General features: G+C 39.6%; 2 protein-coding genes across 2 annotated transcripts; one reads left to right on the top strand and one right to left on the bottom strand.

Annotated features, from left to right (window-relative positions):
• Positions 1-86: 86 nt before the first annotated feature.
• Positions 87-11,099, bottom strand: LOC137773684 (histone H2B type 1-C/E/F/G/I-like). The gene is made up of 2 exons (XM_068558543.1): positions 10,679-11,099; positions 87-319 (listed from the first exon to the last, which is right to left on the bottom strand). Exon 1 carries the CDS (start codon positions 11,067-11,069, stop codon positions 10,689-10,691), a length of 381 nt encoding a protein of 126 aa, XP_068414644.1. The 5' UTR covers positions 11,070-11,099; the 3' UTR covers positions 87-319; positions 10,679-10,688.
• Positions 11,100-11,361: 262 nt separating this feature from the next.
• Positions 11,362-19,413, top strand: LOC137773354 (histone H2A type 1-C). Its single transcript, XM_068557946.1, has 2 exons — positions 11,362-11,927; positions 19,256-19,413. The coding sequence occupies exon 1, from the start codon at positions 11,421-11,423 to the stop codon at positions 11,811-11,813; it is 393 nt and encodes a 130-aa protein (XP_068414047.1). The 5' UTR covers positions 11,362-11,420; the 3' UTR covers positions 11,814-11,927; positions 19,256-19,413.
• Positions 19,414-20,018: the final 605 nt, after the last annotated feature.

Here is a 20,018-nt window from a genome sequence, read left to right as displayed (position 1 = left end):
TTAGAGATGGATCTCATATATATGTTCATATTCATATATACATATATCTTATATACATATAGAAAAGATACTAAGATTTATTTTAATTTTGTGTTATATATTTCTCTTCTTACAAATTTCTGCAATTACCATTTAATATTTTTATAGTCAAAATAAATGTTTCAGCCAAGTTCTTATTGATCCTTCCGTGATTGTTAAAAATACCTCTTTTTATCTTCTTCTAGTATCAGTCATTTTCATTGACTTATTTGTGAGGTGCAACAGTGTCCAGCAGTGACCAGTGGTGGGAAAATACATTTCGAAAGCCCATTTGCTCCTCCTGTAAAAAGAGAGATTGATTAATTAATTCACTTCTATAATTCATCAAATATCTAATATTGTACTTGATTCTGAGAACAGTAATAATGGCGATGGCTAATGTTCGTTGGTGTTTGTTCCGTGCCAGGCAGTGCTCTAAGCACTTTAGATACCAATGCATTTAATCTTGCAACAACCTTCTGAGGTACGTATGATGGTCCTCCCTGCTTTATACATGAGGAAATTAAGGCTCAGAGAGACTGAGTTTCCCAGGTGGCACAGCTGTTGGATGGTGAGCCATCCTCTACAGTAAACCCACAACTTCTAGCATTTGAGTCTATGTGCACTCGTAAATAAAAGACGAGCATGATCTCGTCAGTGTCCCATAACTTACATTTGAGCTAAGTCTTGAAGGGCGGGTAGGAATTTGTCAGGTGAGGAAAGGGTATTAGGGCTTTTCACAAAAGAGACATAGTGACAAAGGCCAGGTGGTGGGGGTTGTCTAGGGTGAGGTGCTTGGGGGTGAGCCTTGTAGAACCGCTCGTGAAGGATGAGGAAGGCCCTTGCATGACAACAGGTTGAAGAGCTCAAGCTTGTTATTCCCACATGAAGCAGTTTTAACAGTTCCCAGAAGCCTCCCTTCTCTCACATGCTCATCTCTCTGGGCTGCTGGCAGATGAAATCATTCCCCACTCTCAAATAAGCCAAATCAAACATCTAATGGAAATGTACCCAAATAAATGCTTAGTCTCTTTCTTGAGTGGTTCTAAAATGCATTTTTCCAACTCCTCTTCACAAGTAGACAGAGGCAAACCTGACTTTATGCTCTCTTGGTGTCCAAATTCAGTGCAAGGAAATATATGTAGGGTTTGCTTACTAAGGAGTCCTCTTTACTACCCGTGGGCTGACACATTAGTGGGGCAGGGTCATATGGGTTTCTGTGAAAATTGGTCGCACATTTGGGTAATATGAATACTTGTAATTATAAGCCACGCTTGACACAGCTTACACTCAGGCCATCACTCTACTTTACGAGAGAGGCTCTTGCTACATGGTTTGTGTGTGCTTGTAAAAATGTAGTCACAGTTACACATTTAAGTTTTGAGAAAGCTCTGCCTGGAAGCAGATCCTGGTGGTAGTGGCGGGTGGGCAAGGGGGAAGCAGTCCTCTCTTTAGCTGGTGAGGGCCACAGTCTCCCACACAAACCATTGACCATCTCTGCTGACTCATGGTGTGATCTCTGATGTTCCAGTAGTTTAACAAACTCACTGTTGCTTCAGATTTAGCAGCCTTAACAATTGCAAGTGGTACGTGTTATCTTAAACACTGTTGAAAATGCACCAAATTGAAGGACTGTGCTGGAGGGAAGCACAGCTCTTCTCACCAGCTCACGCCCAGAATGAGGGCAGTGACAGTGGTACTAGAAAAAGAGGGACAGGTACTCAAGGTAGAATCAATAGGGCTTTGATTTCTCTTCTTTTCTTCATTACTGGGTCTTCCTCCAAGAGTTTTGTATGTGCTTTCCAAATAACATTTTATTGTCTGAGAATAAATTGAGTTAATAGTGTAAAGCACTCAGAACAGTACCTGGCCCATACTAAGTGCTACACCAGTGTTAGCTACTCTTGTTATATTAAGCATTTTAATTAGTGCTAATGTGCAAATTATATCTACCGCCCCTCTTGATCCCCCCGTTTCCTGTTTTCCATTTTCCCTTTCCATAGCATTTATTCCTTTCTCATTTTCTATATAATTACTCATAGTAACGATTGTTTGTTGTCTCTCTTCCTCAGCTGAGATGTAAGCTCCAGGAGGACAGTGACTTTGTCCTTTTCCAAGGAGACAGTCACTGAAGATGGCCAGAGGAACAAGAACCAGAAGGTGGTCCTTAGGACCAGAGGAGAAAGGGAAGAAATCCCCTCCTTAGACCATACCAAAACTCTGTCTTCATTCCCTCTGTGGTGAAAATATCAAAGACGAGGTCCAGCATATGTGGGAGGATGAAAACCAGGAAAAGCAGAGTGTGTGCAAATCTGGCTGCAGTACAGAACATGAGAGAAAGAGGCCGCAGACAGTGGGCAGGGGAAGAGTCCGTCAAACCGTGTTTCAGGTCTTTGGAGTATCCTAAAGGAAGATACAGCTATTTCAGACCCATTCCTGACCATCCATGATGCCCCAGCTCACATGCTAGAAGGATAAAGACCCCACAGCCCCTTCCCCTCATTTCCAGCTTATTAAAATTTCTGATCATTTTAGGACCGTAAAAAATTCTGTATATTGTAACAATGAATATAAGTCATTATACATTTGACCAAACCCATAGAATGTACAACATCAAGAATGAACCCTAAGGTCAACTATGGACTTTGGGTGATTATGCTGTGTCAATATAGGTTCATCCTTGGTTTAAAAAAAAAAAAAAAAGTACCATTCTGGTGAGTGATGCTGATAATGGGAAAGGCTATGCATGTGTGGGTGTGGGTGTGTGGGTGTAGGGAGTATTTGAGGAATCTCTGTACCTCCCTCTCAATTTTGTTGTAAACCTAAAACTGCTCTAAAAAAAAACTTATAAAAAAAGTATATAGGAAAAAAAATTCCAAGCCACTCACAGCATTATTTATGTCTAGAATCAATGGAGCCAGGCTCAGTCTCTGATGCTTAGAGTCAGGGAGGCCAAGCGCTTTCCAAAACCTCCAAAAAGCTCTTACCCTGATGCTTGCTGGGTATCCTTGACCCACCTTTGAGGCTAGCAGCCTTTCTTCCATTCAAGATCTCAGAACTTGCATCATCTCTGTAGAATTCTTAAACACACAATTGTATTTGCTTATTTATTTCAATTTTTAAAAATATATGTATTTCAGTGCATTAAAGCCCAAATGCATGTGTTTAAAAATCTAGTGACCAGCATCTACCACCTTAATTGTTTAAGCAAATCTAACAATAAAAGGGGCACATTTTTTTTAAGATTTCTTTTTTTTTTTTTGATGTGGACCATTTTTTAAGGTCTTTATTGAATTTGTTACAATATTGCTTCTGTCTCATGTTTTGGTTTTTTGGCCACGAGGCATGTGGGATCTTAGCTCCCTGACCAGGCGTCGAACCCTCACCCCCTGCATTGGAAGGCGAAGTCTTAACCACTGGACCGCCAGGGGAGTCCCAAAAGGGGCACATTTTAATCTTTGATATTTTTATATCCTGTCCTACAGCTGAGTTTGGGCCAATTATAGTAGGGAAAAAAAGTGAAAAGAAAATAAAGGAAAAAAAGAAAAGAAAAGAAGGGAGGAGGGGAGGAGAGGAGAGAGAAAAGAAAATGAGAACAAAGTTTCTTCCTTATTGCTTTTGAAGCCAATTCTTTTACTGTTGGAGAACTCGATCTTGTCAGAAGACAAGTTTAGAGCTATAAGTGATGAAGTCAAGGTTTTACCCCAGTATTGCCTCCTCTAAGTATATCAGTCTCTTCATAGAATGAGACAAGTCCCATCATTTCTGTTCCTTCATCCCTTGGAGCCTGCAGCTGGGGAGATCTAATACCATGAATACCCATAGCAAGATGAAACCAGCTCTTTCCATTAATTACTATACAAATTGCTTATTGGATGATAAGGTTATGTAAGGCTTTAAATGAGCAAACCAAAGCTTCATTTTCCTTCCTCAGAACTGAGATGGGACAATAAGAAAGTAGTTGATTCTCCAAATTTACTCACTTTTTCCTAATTTATAATAAACCCATAGTACCTGAAGATATGTCAAGCTGATTTTCAGAGTCCAAAGAATTTAGTCAGAGCCTAGAATGTCTTACCGGCAAGGTCAAAGGCAGCTGTGGATTTGACCCAATTAATTTTACGCTTAGTCATCCAGGGTGAAAGTTTGGAAAAGCTAAATAATTTTTAATACCTTTTAAATTTAGGACTGTTGGACTGCAAAGTACTGAATCTACACACCCTTCGAAATCTGGACGCTTCAAGACAAGTGATAGCTATCATTCCTTATGTCTTTAGGTATACGCCTAGAGAGCTAATTAAGTACAAGTGTGGGGAAAAAAATGCATTTTCTTTCAACCTGTTGGACCAAGGTAAATGCAAAGGAATCCGCTGGCAATCTTTTTATATCACTTGTGAAATTCCTATCATTTAAGAAAGACCAGCTCCTACCGACTGAGGTCTTCAGTCACAAGCTGCCTTAGTTCCCTTTAGGGTATAAAGAAGGTTATAAATGAAACTTGTCAAACATCACACAAAAACTGAGCACCTACCATGTGCCAGGCACTCTTCAAAGTGTGTTCTATGCATTAAAGGTCTTTGATCATCACAAACATCTAGAAGGTAAGTGCTATTACCATCATCCTCAAGATATAGAAGGGGCACAGAGAGATTAATGACTTGCATCAGTCTCACAGCTAATAGGTGGCAAGCTGGGAGTCAAACCTGGAGGTTCTATCTCCAGGGGCTACACTTCTGTCAACAAGGAGCAATGCTGCGCAGCCATTTTACTGGCATCCATACCATTTCTAGGACAAATATTTTATATTTGCTATTTCATTTAATCCTCACCCCATCTTCTCAAGTAGGTAATTACTATCACCCCACAGGCTCAGAGTACTAGGTTTGTCAAACAGTAACTCAAAGACATATAGTTAATTATTAGCACACTGTTAACTTGTGTATAAGGTATGCCAAGCAATAGATTGATTTCATCCAACAAAGTCAAAAAAGATGACTATGAAAGAGAAAGAGGGGAGGAAATGCCTTTGGACTGTCTAGGAACAGGATATCATGTTTGTACATTATTTTCAGTAGGAAAGAGTTCAGTGTGGACAATCTGTTCTTACACAGACCAAAGAGGATTAAAAAAAAAAAAGAAAAATAGTGATTGTCTAAAAACTCTCAAGATTGGCTGTGAAGAATATGTGACAGGCTGCCTCTGTATAATATGGTCCACCGACTCTCAGTCAGCATTTCCATCTTAGGTAGGTCATATCTTCACCATTTCTGGCATCAGAGTCCCTCAACTTCCCCACTTTGGTCAAGACTCCCATAATAGAGTAGCGGGTTTTAGTCTCCTCTTTTTAACACTTAGTCATCTGCATATTAGACAGAGGAGGAAGACAAAAAAGTTACGAGGACAATCACAAATATAATAAGAAATATTTGAAATCTCTATTATCTTCAAGTACTTAATTGACGTGTCTTAATTAGAAGAACAGGCCTCAAAGATTACCTTGATGGATTTAAGTTAAATAAGTGTCATTTTTCCTAACCACAGTTTCAACTCTAATTTGAGCCATACTCAGAAATAAATTATGCGGTACACATTCTTTTGTTCAGGAAATTTTAGTCAAGGTATAGATAGAGGGCTAGGCTCTGAGGATTTTTAATTTTTTTCTAATACTTGGGAAGAACAAATCCGAAATCTAATCTTTGGAAAAACTGATAATGGAGAAAAGGACAAAGAATAAAACAATGGAAGGAGAAGGAAAAAGCTATCTATTCTAGATCTCATCTTGATCTGTAGAACCTTAGGAGGAAGCTTCCTACTTCCAAAATTCTGGAAATCTTTTAATGTGTCAAGATTGGCTTTCCAATGAGTGTATATCCAAGTGGTAGGATTCTAAACATGTTTATGCTGTGAAAAAAAACAGAAAATCCATTTGTCCTGAAGCTTAAAAACAACATTTGTAGTTAAAAATACTGGAAATGGCCTTTTCTAGCACTGTTAAAAGTTGACACTTTGGGGAGTCTCTTTTAATACAATCTTTAATTGTATATTATGTAGAGGTGTGTCTGTTGAAGTCTTTTTTTGAAATGTAGATTGCATTTGTTGTATATATGACAGTGTAGCCTACATTAGTTTTAGATAATATCTGACACCTGAAACATGTCAAAAGAGAAGAAAAGACAAGTCACATGGATCTTGTGGTACAATTTCAAATGATGAGAATTTATGGGAATATTTAGATGTAGGTCATATTATCATTATTATTAAGGTTAGAAGTAAAATTTTGGCACAGTAAGTTTATGTTCTTTTGGGAATTTTACTTTAAATTATTTGTATTATCTTCTCAGCAGTTAGGGGTTGATATAGATCGATGTGTTCTAATAAGAATAGTTTTATATTTTATCCATGATCTCATTTTTTATTATTTAAAACTACTACAAATATTCCCAGGTGGCAAAAAAGATCCATATATTTCAAAGCAATAACATGAAATTGATTTGTTAATGCTGTGGTTCTTGAGATATGGTTGAAGCACTGTCCCACCTTTATTGGTTTTCAATTTGTACTAATTGGATATATGGCAAGATTCAATCACTTGCCAAGTCTTTGAGATAATCAATATCTTTGTAAAACTTGAACTAGTTTGTGCTTGTTGTTGGAGTTATTTTTTGTTACATGACCATGAAGTCTGGAGGTGGTTGGGCTACAGAGAGATGAGAGATTTGGATAGTCAATTTTTATTGGGGGGTGGTTGATAAATTAATATAGTTATAAATTCAGTCTTTATTGGCAGCTCTAAAGTATTTTTACCTTATCAGCATAAATAAGACAATACATATAAAATTGAATTTACTACATTAATGAACAGTAACAACTTTCTAATAAATAAACAGACCAAACATAGCCATTGCTTGTGTACATATTTGTGTTTCTCTGCAGCTATAGTACTTGGTAGAGTCAGAGCTGTTTGTATTAACGACAGCCCTTTAGAAAAGCAGGCAACTGTGTTCCCTCATAGGCATAAGGAAACCGGGAGGCCGTCCAAAACCTGCCTTGTCCTCTCAGACCACATATACACTTTACATATCCCTTCTACAAATTTAAAGTAGCAAAAACAAACATACCTATTTCTCTTCTCTTACGGCATCTATATATGTTCTCTAACCTGTTAATCTATGGTCATTCTCAACTGTGTGAAAATAAAAGACTTGCATAGATCTGTTTTTAGTGATGTGTATTTTGTACCCTCCAATTTATTTAATTTACTCAATTTAATATTTATCTAAAATTTTAAAGTTAGCTATAGACTTTGAATTCAGTATTTAAGCTGACACAATGAGTCCTTATGATTTGTAACATTATAAAAATTAATTCCATTTTAAAAATGACATTACCTATCTACATTATCACTATTTTGTGATAATTTAGTTCAATGCGTAATTTATGTAATGTAAAATTTTAAATAAAGTGATGATAACTCATCTAATCAGTAGAGTTAAAGAAATTTAGTAATTTTAACTTAGTTTTTTTTAAAGAAAATAACCCCTAAACTTGTGTAAACTAGAATACTATACTAACATTATTCTTACATTATGACAATAATAAAGAAAAAGATGTAGAGCCATTTTGTAAAGCAAAATTGTTAAGCCAGCAAATTTATCCTAAGGGTTAACTTGATTAGAAATATGTGATTTTAAAATGTCCTATAGAATTACATGCCATGTATTAAAATATTTAAGTTGTTCAAAAATAATGGAGTAGTTCTGTTTTGTTTCTTATCTTGTAAAGTGTTAACTAAGACCACTAATTAAATTCAGTTAAACTTTCTTTTCTGTCTGAGTTACAACTTAAAGAGGCAACACATTTAAAGCATCTGGAGAATTTGATTTTGCTCTTATTTTAAATTGATGTATGTTTTTTAGTCTTTATATAAGCTATTTACGTTTACATTATAACTTTTAAAATTTTCTGCTGAGGTAGATAATTTGCTCAAAATTATTTGTATTCATAAAGCAGAAAATATTCTCAATCATTGTACAAGTTAGAGGAGCTAATTGTGAAACTGGAACAAAACTTAAAGAGATTTAATTTAAAAGCAACCAGAGATTTAAGTATGTTGATCAGTTAAAGAAACAATTGTGATTAAGATCAGAGATCCCTCAGGGAACACCACTGCTGGGAATATGAGTAAATTCTCTGATATCCTTCTAAGTTTGGTAGGAAATTCTAGTTTCCAGTGCCATATCCCTCACAATGAACTCATTAAGGTTAATAAACTATTTAATGTTTGTTTTATACAGGTATTGGAAGCCCTCTCTTTTTTCTGACTCAGCTCTATTTATAATGACATATTTCTTCTCTCTCCTCTCTGACCTTACTTAAAGAGCAAGAAGGGACAATATTTTTTTGGAATTATTGAATAATAAACTTTAGAGGCTTCAGCATAGCAAGAGACAGGCCAATTGTAGGCTGGAGATTCTGTTTCCTTGTTTCCTTTCTTGTCTTAAGTCTCCTGTTAGGTCTAACGCTTTATTAAAGTTAACAGTTTTAGGCGGCCATTTTATATTCATTTATCTTTGAAGCAGGAATGCTATTTTTGCAGATACTGACAATTATTTGGACTCATACTGAGTAATCACGAAAACAGACAGTTTTGAAAGGAAGAAAAACTCTGATTTTTAGTTAAAAGAACCCACAGAATACAAACACAAAACACCAAACACAGTGGATCCCATCAAAGGCCAGAAAGAAAAACACCAACTTCCTGGTCCTGTGTTCTCAAATGCCAGAGATGATCAGAATCCTCAGACAAACACAAGCAACCCAAAAAAGATGAACAAATGAACCAGATTCCAGATACCCTGTCCTCTGCCACCAACTAATTAATGATCTAGCGATAAAACCACTAATGTGTATCCAATCGACAAAGTACAATCTAAAAACCAAAATAAGAAACAAACTTGGGCAAAAATAAACTTTAGCATACAAGAGCCAAAGGAAGATGAACATAAAACTCAAAGTGCCCAGGGCTAGACAAGGTACATTTTCAGTTCACATTTATATTGATTCCTAAGATAGGGCTCTGGTAAACAACGTCTTGGTGGAATCTTCAGAAATAAATGGTCCAAGTGTTAATGATTAGCCAGCCTGGTCTTGTATTGAAGAGAAAGCAAGCAATAGTTGTTATTTCATCCAACAAAGGCAAACCAGAATTTATATGTGAGGAAAAGAGGGGAAGAGAAGGAGAAAACAAAGACAAAACAGAACCTTGTAGTCAGCCTGGGATAGTGAATGTTTGCACATTTTTTGGGTAAACTGATTAGTTGGCAGTGAGGAGAGGTTAGTCTAATTTGGATGATCAGTCCTTGGGCAGGCTCACTAGGGGTATAGAAAAAAATCCAATTTCAGTTGTTGAAGGACTTGGGAAACCTTATAGTTTGGCTGAAGAGCTCGTGTGATAAGCATGTGCCATTGTCCTATATTTGCAATTCTACCTTAATTAAGCCAGGGCTGCACTTCATTTCTCAGGTAACTTCCAGGTTAGGCAGCCAGTAATTGTGGAGCCGTGTTCCAATGGACGCCTGTCTAGCGCCAGACAGGCCTTAGTATCTTCCCCAGGTATCAAAGAAAACTGCACATTTAGAATCACGGGGTCTTAATGTTAAGTAATCTAAATCACATTGTATCTTACCTCAAATCGTTAAACAACAACAAAAAACCCTGTTTTCCTTGTAACATACATTTTATTCTTGTAGCCTCCCACTTTTTTACAGAGAAAGCAAAGTTTACTCCTAGGTGCTGAAAATGTGTTCTAGACTTGGATAAATTAAATGGAAAATGCGTTTCTTTCACGTTAAAATCTTCCTCTGGAACAAAGATTAAACTGCTTAAGGGAAGGTGGAACTTGCCAGCTCCCCCACCCCACCCCACCCCACCCCACCCCACCCCACCCCACCCCACCCCACCCCACCCCACCTCACCCCACCCCACCCCACCCCACCCCACCCCACCCCACCCCACCCCACCCCACCCCACCCCACCTCACCCCACCTCACCCCACCTCACCCCACCTCCCCTCCCCGCCGCGCGACTACCTGGTTTGGGAAGGTTCTCTTCTAGAGACTTTGTATGCCAAGTTCAACAGCGTCCTTTCTCTTCCCGCCTAGTTTCCCCGCCTTTCGGTGCCAGCCCTCAGTTCAACCTCCATGGAAACTTGCAAGTTGCAAGCATCTCCTAAAGCAGTTCGTCAACCCCGACTGCGTATTACAAGCCACCAGCCACCTACGCAGTTAATTTTCATGTTCAGATAGCTGGAGGTCAATGACAGTACATTGATCACTGGGACTCAAAAAATAGCTGACTTTACACTTGGGGTGAGCCCCTAATTGCAACGGGTAATGGATAACATTTGACACAACAATGCCAAAACCAACAACCTTGCAGTGCTTTTAACAACTTTGTCATTCCTTATACCCATTAATAGGACTTACAAATTTATCTATCTTTGTCTTCTAATTAATGCACTTTTCCCCAAACCTTTGTCTTCTAATTAATGCACTTTTGCCCAAACTCCAACTTACAGAATATAAGCAGCAGATTACAACTCTTTATGGACATGTGGGTGGCTCTTAAAAGAGCCTTTGGGGTTAGATACAAAGACGCTTACTTGGCAAGTTTTACTTGGAGCTAGTGTACTTGGTGACAGCCTTGGTGCCCTCGGACACAGCGTGCTTGGCCAGCTCCCCAGGCAGCAGCAGGCGCACGGCCGTCTGGATCTCTCTGGACGTGATGGTCGAGCGCTTGTTATAATGCGCCAGACGCGACGCCTCGCCCGCGATGCGCTCAAAAATATCGTTGACGAAAGAGTTCATGATGCCCATGGCCTTGGATGAAATGCCAGTGTCCGGGTGGACCTGTTTCAGTACTTTGTACACGTACACAGAATAACTCTCCTTACGGCTGCGCTTGCGCTTCTTGCCATCTTTCTTCTGCGCTTTGGTCACCGCCTTCTTGGAGCCCTTCTTCGGAGCAGGAACGGATTTCGCTGACTCCGGCATTTTAAAACTTCAAAACACCAAAAACAAAATGAAAATACGAAGCGGATTTCTGCTATTTATAGGGCCTTTATGCTAATGAAGGATGCAGACTGCGTCTTAGTTAATTGGAAGACAAACAGCAAGGCTGTCATCTATGGGCAGAACTATGCAAATGAGGTATGGAAATATAGCTTTTCTATTGGCCACTTAGGTGAATCTTGGTACTAACCAATCAGACAACCGGATTTACTCCCCAGGAAATGCCTATAAAAGCAGCACTGTTCTATGTGCTTTCAAACTTGATTTGCTTTGAAAAATATTCTTTCTTGTTTGTTTTTTTTTTTGTGGTTTTTTTTTTTTTCTGTGTGTGCAATGTCTGGACGTGGCAAGCAAGGTGGTAAAGCTCGCGCTAAAGCGAAGTCTCGCTCTTCGCGGGCCGGTCTCCAGTTTCCCGTGGGTCGAGTGCATCGCCTGCTCCGTAAGGGCAACTACGCTGAGCGGGTCGGGGCTGGTGCGCCGGTGTACCTTGCAGCGGTGTTGGAGTACTTGACGGCAGAGATACTGGAGTTGGCCGGTAATGCGGCGCGCGACAACAAGAAGACTCGCATCATCCCACGTCACCTGCAGCTGGCCATCCGCAACGATGAGGAGCTTAACAAACTGCTGGGCCGCGTGACCATCGCTCAGGGCGGGGTCTTGCCGAACATCCAGGCGGTTCTGTTGCCTAAGAAGACCGAGAGCCACCACAAGGCCAAGGGCAAGTGATTTGACAGGGATTTGAGTTTCCGGAAGTGCTTTCAAACCCAAAGGCTCTTTTCAGAGCCCCCCACTATTTCAAAAGAAGAGCTAACACCACTTGGAATATTAAAAAAAAGGAAGGTAAGTTAATTTTTATCCAAGATAAGAAATGGAAGAAAAAAATTTTCTAGATCTATTAGAGAAGGCTCTCATTGTTACTAGAAATCTGCCTCTCTTTGCAGAAAGTGGTAAATCGGTTAAGGCCTAATGATCCACGGAGTGGTTAGGCATTTCAGACAGTCGAGTGATCTGCTTTTAGTCAGTAAAGCCTAAGCACGGTTTAACTGCAAGGAATGGATATATGGTGGTCTCAAACTAACATGCTGAGTGCAATGGCCAGAACCTTTTAGACGCCTTGTTCTAGGCTGCAGACAACTCGTCTTTCCTAATCCCGGAAGGGAGTTAGGCTCTGCTCCCGCTAACTTTCAACGTGTCATCTGAAATTTACCACGTACTGATAGGGACTTTTGAAAAATTGATTACCTGGAGTTAACATATGGTAGCTTAGAACAGACTAAATCTAGACTCGAATTGTGGCTTCTCCCCACATTTACAAATTGTGAGATTTGGGGCCAATTTCTAACCTGGTAGTTTTGTTGTATGTAAATTGGGGATAGAATGATGGTGTTTCGTTGTTTTTTTTTTGACAAACCCCTTAACACCCGTAACCTAGATTAGTGCCTGACATTCAACGAACTAAAATTAATAGAGGTTCAAATGCCTAGGCTCCTAACGCAGCCCCAAAAGGGATAGAATAGGGCTGCAGGCCTCCCTAAAATAGTTAACTACTAAGGATCTGGTAAATTAGCTGCTCCAAACCAAAAGTGTCGATCTGGTACTGTGCAAAAATTCCTAGGATCCTATTTTCCGGGATTGAGTCTCATCAAGTAAACATTTCTTCTGCATGACTCAGTTTGTGCTTGGATGAGTAGGCAAGGAGGCTGAGTAGGCCAAAACTTGGGACCTGTGCGGCCCAGGGAGACGCACCCTCATTCAAACACTCCTGGAGCTTCACTGAAGCATTTTGCGTGGCATCAGTTCTTTTGGAGCATTCAAATCCGAGTGTGTGGGGAGAGAGAATCTAAACAGAAGCTGGTTCCCGTGAACGCACTTTTCTCATTCTCATGGTGGCACAGACATTCTGCGGTCTTGAGGCAGCCTCCATCCCTCTTCCCCTCCTCCCGCGCAACCCCCTACCCACCACCCCCACCCTGGCCTTGAAACTACCAGCCAAAGAACTGGGGCTAGAGGGTCTGGGTGTTTGGTGAAGGCAAATTGGCGGAAAAAGAAGTGAGCACCTTGATGGCCGCACGTTAGAATTTCCTGAATTTTTAAGGATAGCGGGAATGAAAATCAGTTTGGAGAAGGTCCGGCCTCACAGCATTTCAGGTAGGGGTCCACTGAGAGGACCGGGTTCTTTACGCCAAGCATTTCTTGTATGTTGGAGAACTTGGATCCTTAGATTGCAATTGCTTTATATAAGCCTTGGGATACTTTTCATTGACTTTCCAGGTTGCCTTGGAACCCAGCTCCAACACTTAACTAGGTGGGTGACCTTGGGCTAGGTGCTTAATTTCTCCCTGCGTCCATTTCTTCCTATATGCCTTTGCTTGTCTTGTGATGAAAGGAGTGGGCTCAGCAGTGTGGGTTCTGAAATTAGAACACGGGGTGCTCGGGTAATGGCCAACACTTAGTAAGCACTTACTGTGTGTCAACATGCTTCCAGCATATTAATTTAACCCAACAATCTTAGAGATAAGTACCATTTCTATATCCCAATATTAAAGATGAGGAAACAGGAAGACAGCATAAAGAACTTGTCTGAGCCCCAAGGTCAGGAAGCCAGTACTTCTAACCACTGGCTATTTTATAACCAACTGCTCCCTAAGAGGTTGTCAGAATAATGAAACGAGTAAAAATTCAATACATAATGGATGTAACTTTGCCCACATACCAGAATGTTACTAATTGTATCCTAAACTCTGAGAAATTTAAGAGAAGGAGGAGAGGTAATCTCCCTGGAATCTACATAAAGGGAGGGAGGTAAATCCTGACAGTGTGCTGGCCACATACTTTTGTGTTAACCAATACACTTTTGATTTAGTATGTGACAAGTGAAACAAGGGGACAGGTGGGGAGATGGTTTAGTAAAGAACCAAAGGACTTGATAAACTAATTCATTGTGGTAAGTGAAGAAAGGAGTTAGGGCTTGAATTTGAATTCTCCCCTCTGGGCTTCAGCAGCAAAACTTTGTATTGGATTACTTATGAGTGAATGATACATTGTGTTAATTTTGTGTGTATCATTGAGACCTCCTTAAAGTCAAGGACCACATCTTGTTAAATTGTTGATAGCATAGACCCTGGCATACAATAAACACTTGATAATCGGACACTGAGTAAATGTTGAGCTGAGTCAGTGGCTGGGCCATCAGGAAGTACTCTTTGTTCTAGAGGGTCAGTTTATTACCAGAGGAGACATTAATTACACACCAGACTAACAGGCTGCTAATAATATCTTCTCTTACCAGTAGAAAATCCCTTCTGAAAAATCCAATTTGCATTGGCAACTTATTTTGGGAGCTTCAAAGAAACACAGAAGGTGCCAATTGATAAGGTCTTACCTAAGAGGTACTGCTAAGAGGCTACTCCCCAAGTAGAGGACATTCCTCACAGCTCCGGCCTAGCTTCTCCTCTCCAACATAGTTCTTCGCCTCCTACTTTGAAATGTCACTGTTTATATCCAAAAGCCCTAGTTATCACTTGGGAAAATTCTCTAGTGGGCAGTAAACTCTCAGTAGCTTTAGCTGGTTTCCAGCCCTTGAGTAGGTCTCCATCTACCATGCCTCAAGGGTCCTGGAGAGGACCATTTAAATTGGGGCAAGTTGATGTGAATCGTAAACCCAGGGCTTCCAGTTACTGAAGACACCTGGGCACCAGGGACAAGACATGTATTAAAGGGATTTATTGAGATGTGAGGCTGAAACAGAATCATCGTTCAATTATATAGCGTATTCTGAACAACACAGATCACTTTGATACAAAATCACCAATTATAAAATCTTCTTTAAAATTTCCAAATAATCTATGCAGCAATATCCTTTCCTTTACTCCATCCATTATCCATTCACGTTCTATTTTTTAAATGTGTCATTTGAACTCTTTTTTACAAGTGTGATACATTTTATAACCAGTTGTAAAAAAAAAAATTGTATATTTTAAGGTTAGAAGTAGGTTACCTTCTAGGGGTTTGTCATCTGTTGAGCCTGAATTATAATTATAAATGTAAATATACCTGTTAAGGATAATGCATGTGGGTTACTAGAAGACATTAGGAATTTAATTGAGGAATCCCCATACATACCAAAATTGAGAATAAGGGCTCACATGTAGCCCCAGTATTCTTCCCTCTATATTTTATTTCAGCACCTTGATCTTGTAGCAAACTAAGATTAGCATCATCAGGAGATCTATCAAAAGGCAGATTATAGTCTATATTTATATCCATAAAAGTGTATTATTAATAAGTAGACAAATTTATGAAAAAACTCAATAAGTATAATCATTATAACACCAAAAGAATTTGGAACATAACATGTATACTTTAAAATAAAACGAATTCTAGGACATGGAATTAATGTAGTCATATTGAAAAAAATATCAGAAATTCATTGGACTTAATTAGATTACAGTTGTTAGTTAAGCTGTAGTTTAGGCAGGGTGAAAGAACAAGCATCTCTTAAGACTTAGACTTATACATGTTACTTATAGTTGAGGTTCTTCCTGAAAGAAGCAAGTGTGCTAAGCTTCAGGGTCTCTGTTGTATGTTGCTTGTCTGCCAGTTGGAGCTTAAAGTTTTACCGCATTCCTCACTCTCATGGCACCAGGCAGCAGCAGCTGAGCATGTCTATTCTTTCCTGTACTCAGTGATAGCCTGAGCTGAAAGTACAGGCCTTGACTTTACACCATGACAAATTGCCCTTGCATTCAAAATCTATCTCAGAATGGCTCTATCTCAAAATGCTCTAAATTTTAGAAACTTGGAGCTCAGTACTAGCCCCTGTTTACTCTGTCTCCTTGATGATTTTATCAGTAGTGTAGTTTCAAAGTCTGTCTATATGCAACAAACTTCCAATTTTACATCTCCAGTCCTGCTGTCTTCCCTGAAATGCAAATGTGTGCATACAAATTTCTACTTGACACCTTCACTTGAAACCCTACCAGGCCTCTCAACCTAAATACATTCAAGACACAAGAGTTTACATTATGCTTCTTAAGCCTGTTATTCCCTCCAATCCTCCCCAGCTCAGTAAATGACATTACTTGTAAGTCCATTTACTCAAGCGAAAATTCTAGGAATGAGCCTTGCTCCCTTTCCTTCATCTCCACAAATACAAACTATCTGTAAGTCACTTCACCTATACCTTTAATACATATCTTAATTTATTTACCATACTCCTTACCATGACCTGAAGAGCCATCCATGACCACCCTGGCCTCTGCCCACCTCCTTGACTTCATCTCCATCTCCCTGTCCAGCTACACTGGTCTCTCTTCCACCTGCCAAGCCCTTTGCTGCTTCAAGAAATCTGTACTGTTGGTCTCTTTCTCTGCAGTGCCCATCCTCTGATTTTTCTTCTGGCGAGCATGTTCTCAGCTCTTCTCCAGACAGGCCTATCTGAAATAGACCTACCCCGATGGATTAAAGATCTAAGGATAAAATACAAATACTAGATGAAATTTTAGGGAACACTTTGTATAACCTCAGTTTTGTATGTGTGTATTTTGAGGGGGAGGTGTCATTATTAAGCCAGGCAGGAAATACAAATGCCATATAGGAAGGGACACAGACCACATAGGACAAAAATAAATTTAAGATGCAATATTCCATAAAAAGAGTAGAAAACAAGCAGTAAATTGGGATAAAGGATTTGTAAAACATTATACACAAAAGGTTAATGACTTTAATTTACAAGGAAGACCTGCAAGCTGCTAAGAAAAGGGCAAACAATAATACAAAAAAATTACTGAACAGGATATTTTATACCTTTTATTAAATTCAAATAGTGCATATGAGAAAAAACAAACGAAAATACATACAACTGTTCACCTTCCTAAAAGTTAGGTTATGCATATCATAGCAACAAAGGAATAGCATTTCTCACCTATGGATAGACAACCACTAAAACCAATAATACTTAGGATGCTGAGGATGAGGAAGGAGTGCCACAGTCATATTATCTTTTGAGAAAATTTCCTGGCAATATATATTAAAATTTATTAAGAGACACTCAACCTTTTGTAAAGCAAAGCAGTATCAGATAGATAGATAGTAGAAACTAGGGAAGAGAGGGGGTCTGCCATCTAGAAATAAAAGCCCCATTATGTGAGGTTATATGAGGAGAGTTGTTAACCTGTATAAACATGTGTGTAAAGTGTTAAAAGGAGCATGAATTAAGTTTGTAACTTCAAGTATAGAAAGTAAAATAAAAAAGTTACCTCCCTCTGCTCACGTCTCACTCCAAGTTACTTTCTATCAATCATCTTGTTGAGATTCTTTAAAATAAAGTCTAAGATTTTATTTATCAGATCCCTTGTTGTTTGCCTCTCCCCATTATACTCTCTGTTCCATGAAGTGGGACCTGGTCTGTGACATCCTAACATCTAACAGAAGGCCTGGGACTCAACTCGCTGGTGAATGAACCAGGGAATGGATGTTGTAGCCCAAAAAGCCTTCTCAGAGCCCAGAAAGCACATGTGTATCTGAATTTCTGTATAAAAATGCCCACTAACCATTGTTAATACACTGCCTACTGCCCTACGCAGCTACTAGGACCGCTGTGAAATTTGGAAGTACCATATACACCATTTGTTTTCCACACTCTACCTTTTGCCAGGTTTCTGCACTAACCTCACCAGACTTAATGTCTCCTGATAAGCCTCAGTGACCCGGGAAGCCCAATTTCCTTTAAGGGCCTGTTTTCTCTGCTGGCTGATACCATGTATAAAAGAATCCTCTTTAATACCCTACTGGGTCTGTGGTTACTAATGCTTGCTTAGAGTCATGGAAGGAAAAGAGTCACACAGCTGATGTGTGTGACCAAATCAATGCTGTTTCATCCCCTTACAATGCCTGCTCTGCACATAAGGGTACCTTGGTGGCTTTTACAGTCTAATGCTGGATTATACAGTTAACACGATCATCTACAGGGTGAGTTTGTTGAAAAATTCTATCATACATCTCCACGCCCTGGCATGTCACATCCTCAGTAAATACTCGGAATGAATGCTCAGAATTAATGTGTTGGCAACAGAACTTGTATCTGCACGGAAACGGAATAATCACTAAGCTGCAGGGATTTGTGAGTTTATTTCCGGGTGATGTACCTTTTCAGCCACCACTCGGTTTTAAATTCCAGTTGCTACATTTGGAGGGAGATACATGACTGGTATTTGAGCTACTTTGTCCAAGATAGGCCACTGACCACATGTGACATTTTAAATTTAAATAAAATAATGAGGGGCTTCCCTGGTGGTGCAGTGGTTGAGAGTCCGCCTGACAATGCAGGAGACACGGGTTCGAGCCCTGGTCTGGGAAGATCCCACATGCCGCGGAGCAACTGGGCCCGTGAGCCACAACTACTGAGCCTGCGAGTCTGGAGCCTGTGCTCCGCAACAAGAGAGGCCGCAATAGTGAGAGGCCCGCCCACCGTGATGAAGAGTGGCCCCCGCTTGCCACAACTAGAGGAAGCCCACGCACAGAAACGAAGACCCAACACAGCCAAAAAAAAAAATAATAATAATAATGAAACTAAAAATTCAGGTACTCAGTTGCACTAACCATATTTCAAGTTGCTGGTGGCTTCTACATTGGACGGATAGATGTAGAACATGTCTGTCAATGCAGAAAGTTCTATTGGTAGCACACCGGGCTAGGTACTTTTTGTCCCTCTGGGCTAACATGTTCAAGTGCACTTAACCAGCTCCCTCCAGGTAGCATCTGAGGATACAGTTGCCTGATAAAATATAGGATGCTCAGTTAAATTTGAATTTCAGTTAAGTGACAAGTAATTGTTTTAGTATAAGTATGCCCCCAAATATGGCATGAGACATGCTATAATTCAACAAAAAATGTTGTTTATCTGAAATTCAGATTTAACTAGGCATCTTGTATTTTCATTTGCCAAATCTGGCAACCCTATCTGAAGAGCAAAATTAGAGCATCTTCCCGGGGAGGCTGGGTCCTCTTACCATGGGGAGTGTGTATATGAGGAAATGAAAAGGGCTGATACACAGAATGAACCAAACTCATTATGAGGAAAGAGGTTTGTAAGTTTTTCTGCATATGTTGAGGAAGGTTAAGAAAGAAGTTCCCAAATACATTTACTTTGGTTTCTTCTCTCCCCTTAGGTTTCAAAAGCTTCTCACTACAAAGAGACGCCTAGATCCAGAGTGTCTGTCAAACTCATCAATTCTCAGAAATAAATGGATTGGCATCTGTGTTCTGACATCATTGATTGATTCCGCACCTGCAAATTTTTTCCAATTAAAAACTCACTCTGGGTTTCTTTCTTCGTGTGTACTGTGTGTCTTGGGGATAAGGAGAGTAAAAGGGAAGGGGTGGTAAATATTACTGTGGAGAAGCTCTCTTTAGTACAAAATGTACCTAATTTCTTGAATAAGTAATACATTCACAGGGTTCAACCAAATCAAAATAACAAGGTATATGTGGAGAATCCACTCCTCACTGGATTACCCCACTGCTCCCTAGGTAACATTATTTTCCTTGTGTATTTGCCTATTGTTAATTCATGCTGATGTGAGTCAAGAATGAACGCATTTTATCTCCCCCAATTTTCATTCTTAAAAGATAGCAGACTGTATACACTTACTCTTTTCTATAACAGTATATCTTGGAAAACTTTCCAGATATGAACATAGGGGGCATCCTGTACACTGTCTCATGGTATTGTACTGTGAATGCATCACCCAGTACAGCACAGTTCATGGAACCTGTCTCCTGTTGGTAGGCACATAAAGCAATTCCAGAATAACAAACCCTGATGTACAGCAAAATGGAAATTGTTCTAATATTCCTCTGGGATGGTGGAAAATGAACAGAAATTCAAGTCACTCTTGGCTTGGACTCAAGGTTCTTCTCCTTAAAAACTGT

This window comes from Eschrichtius robustus, chromosome 12 (assembly GCF_028021215.1).
Source record: "Eschrichtius robustus isolate mEscRob2 chromosome 12, mEscRob2.pri, whole genome shotgun sequence".
Classification (NCBI taxonomy): domain Eukaryota; kingdom Metazoa; phylum Chordata; class Mammalia; order Artiodactyla; family Eschrichtiidae; genus Eschrichtius; species Eschrichtius robustus.
This window is presented reverse-complemented; position numbering and strand designations above follow the sequence as displayed.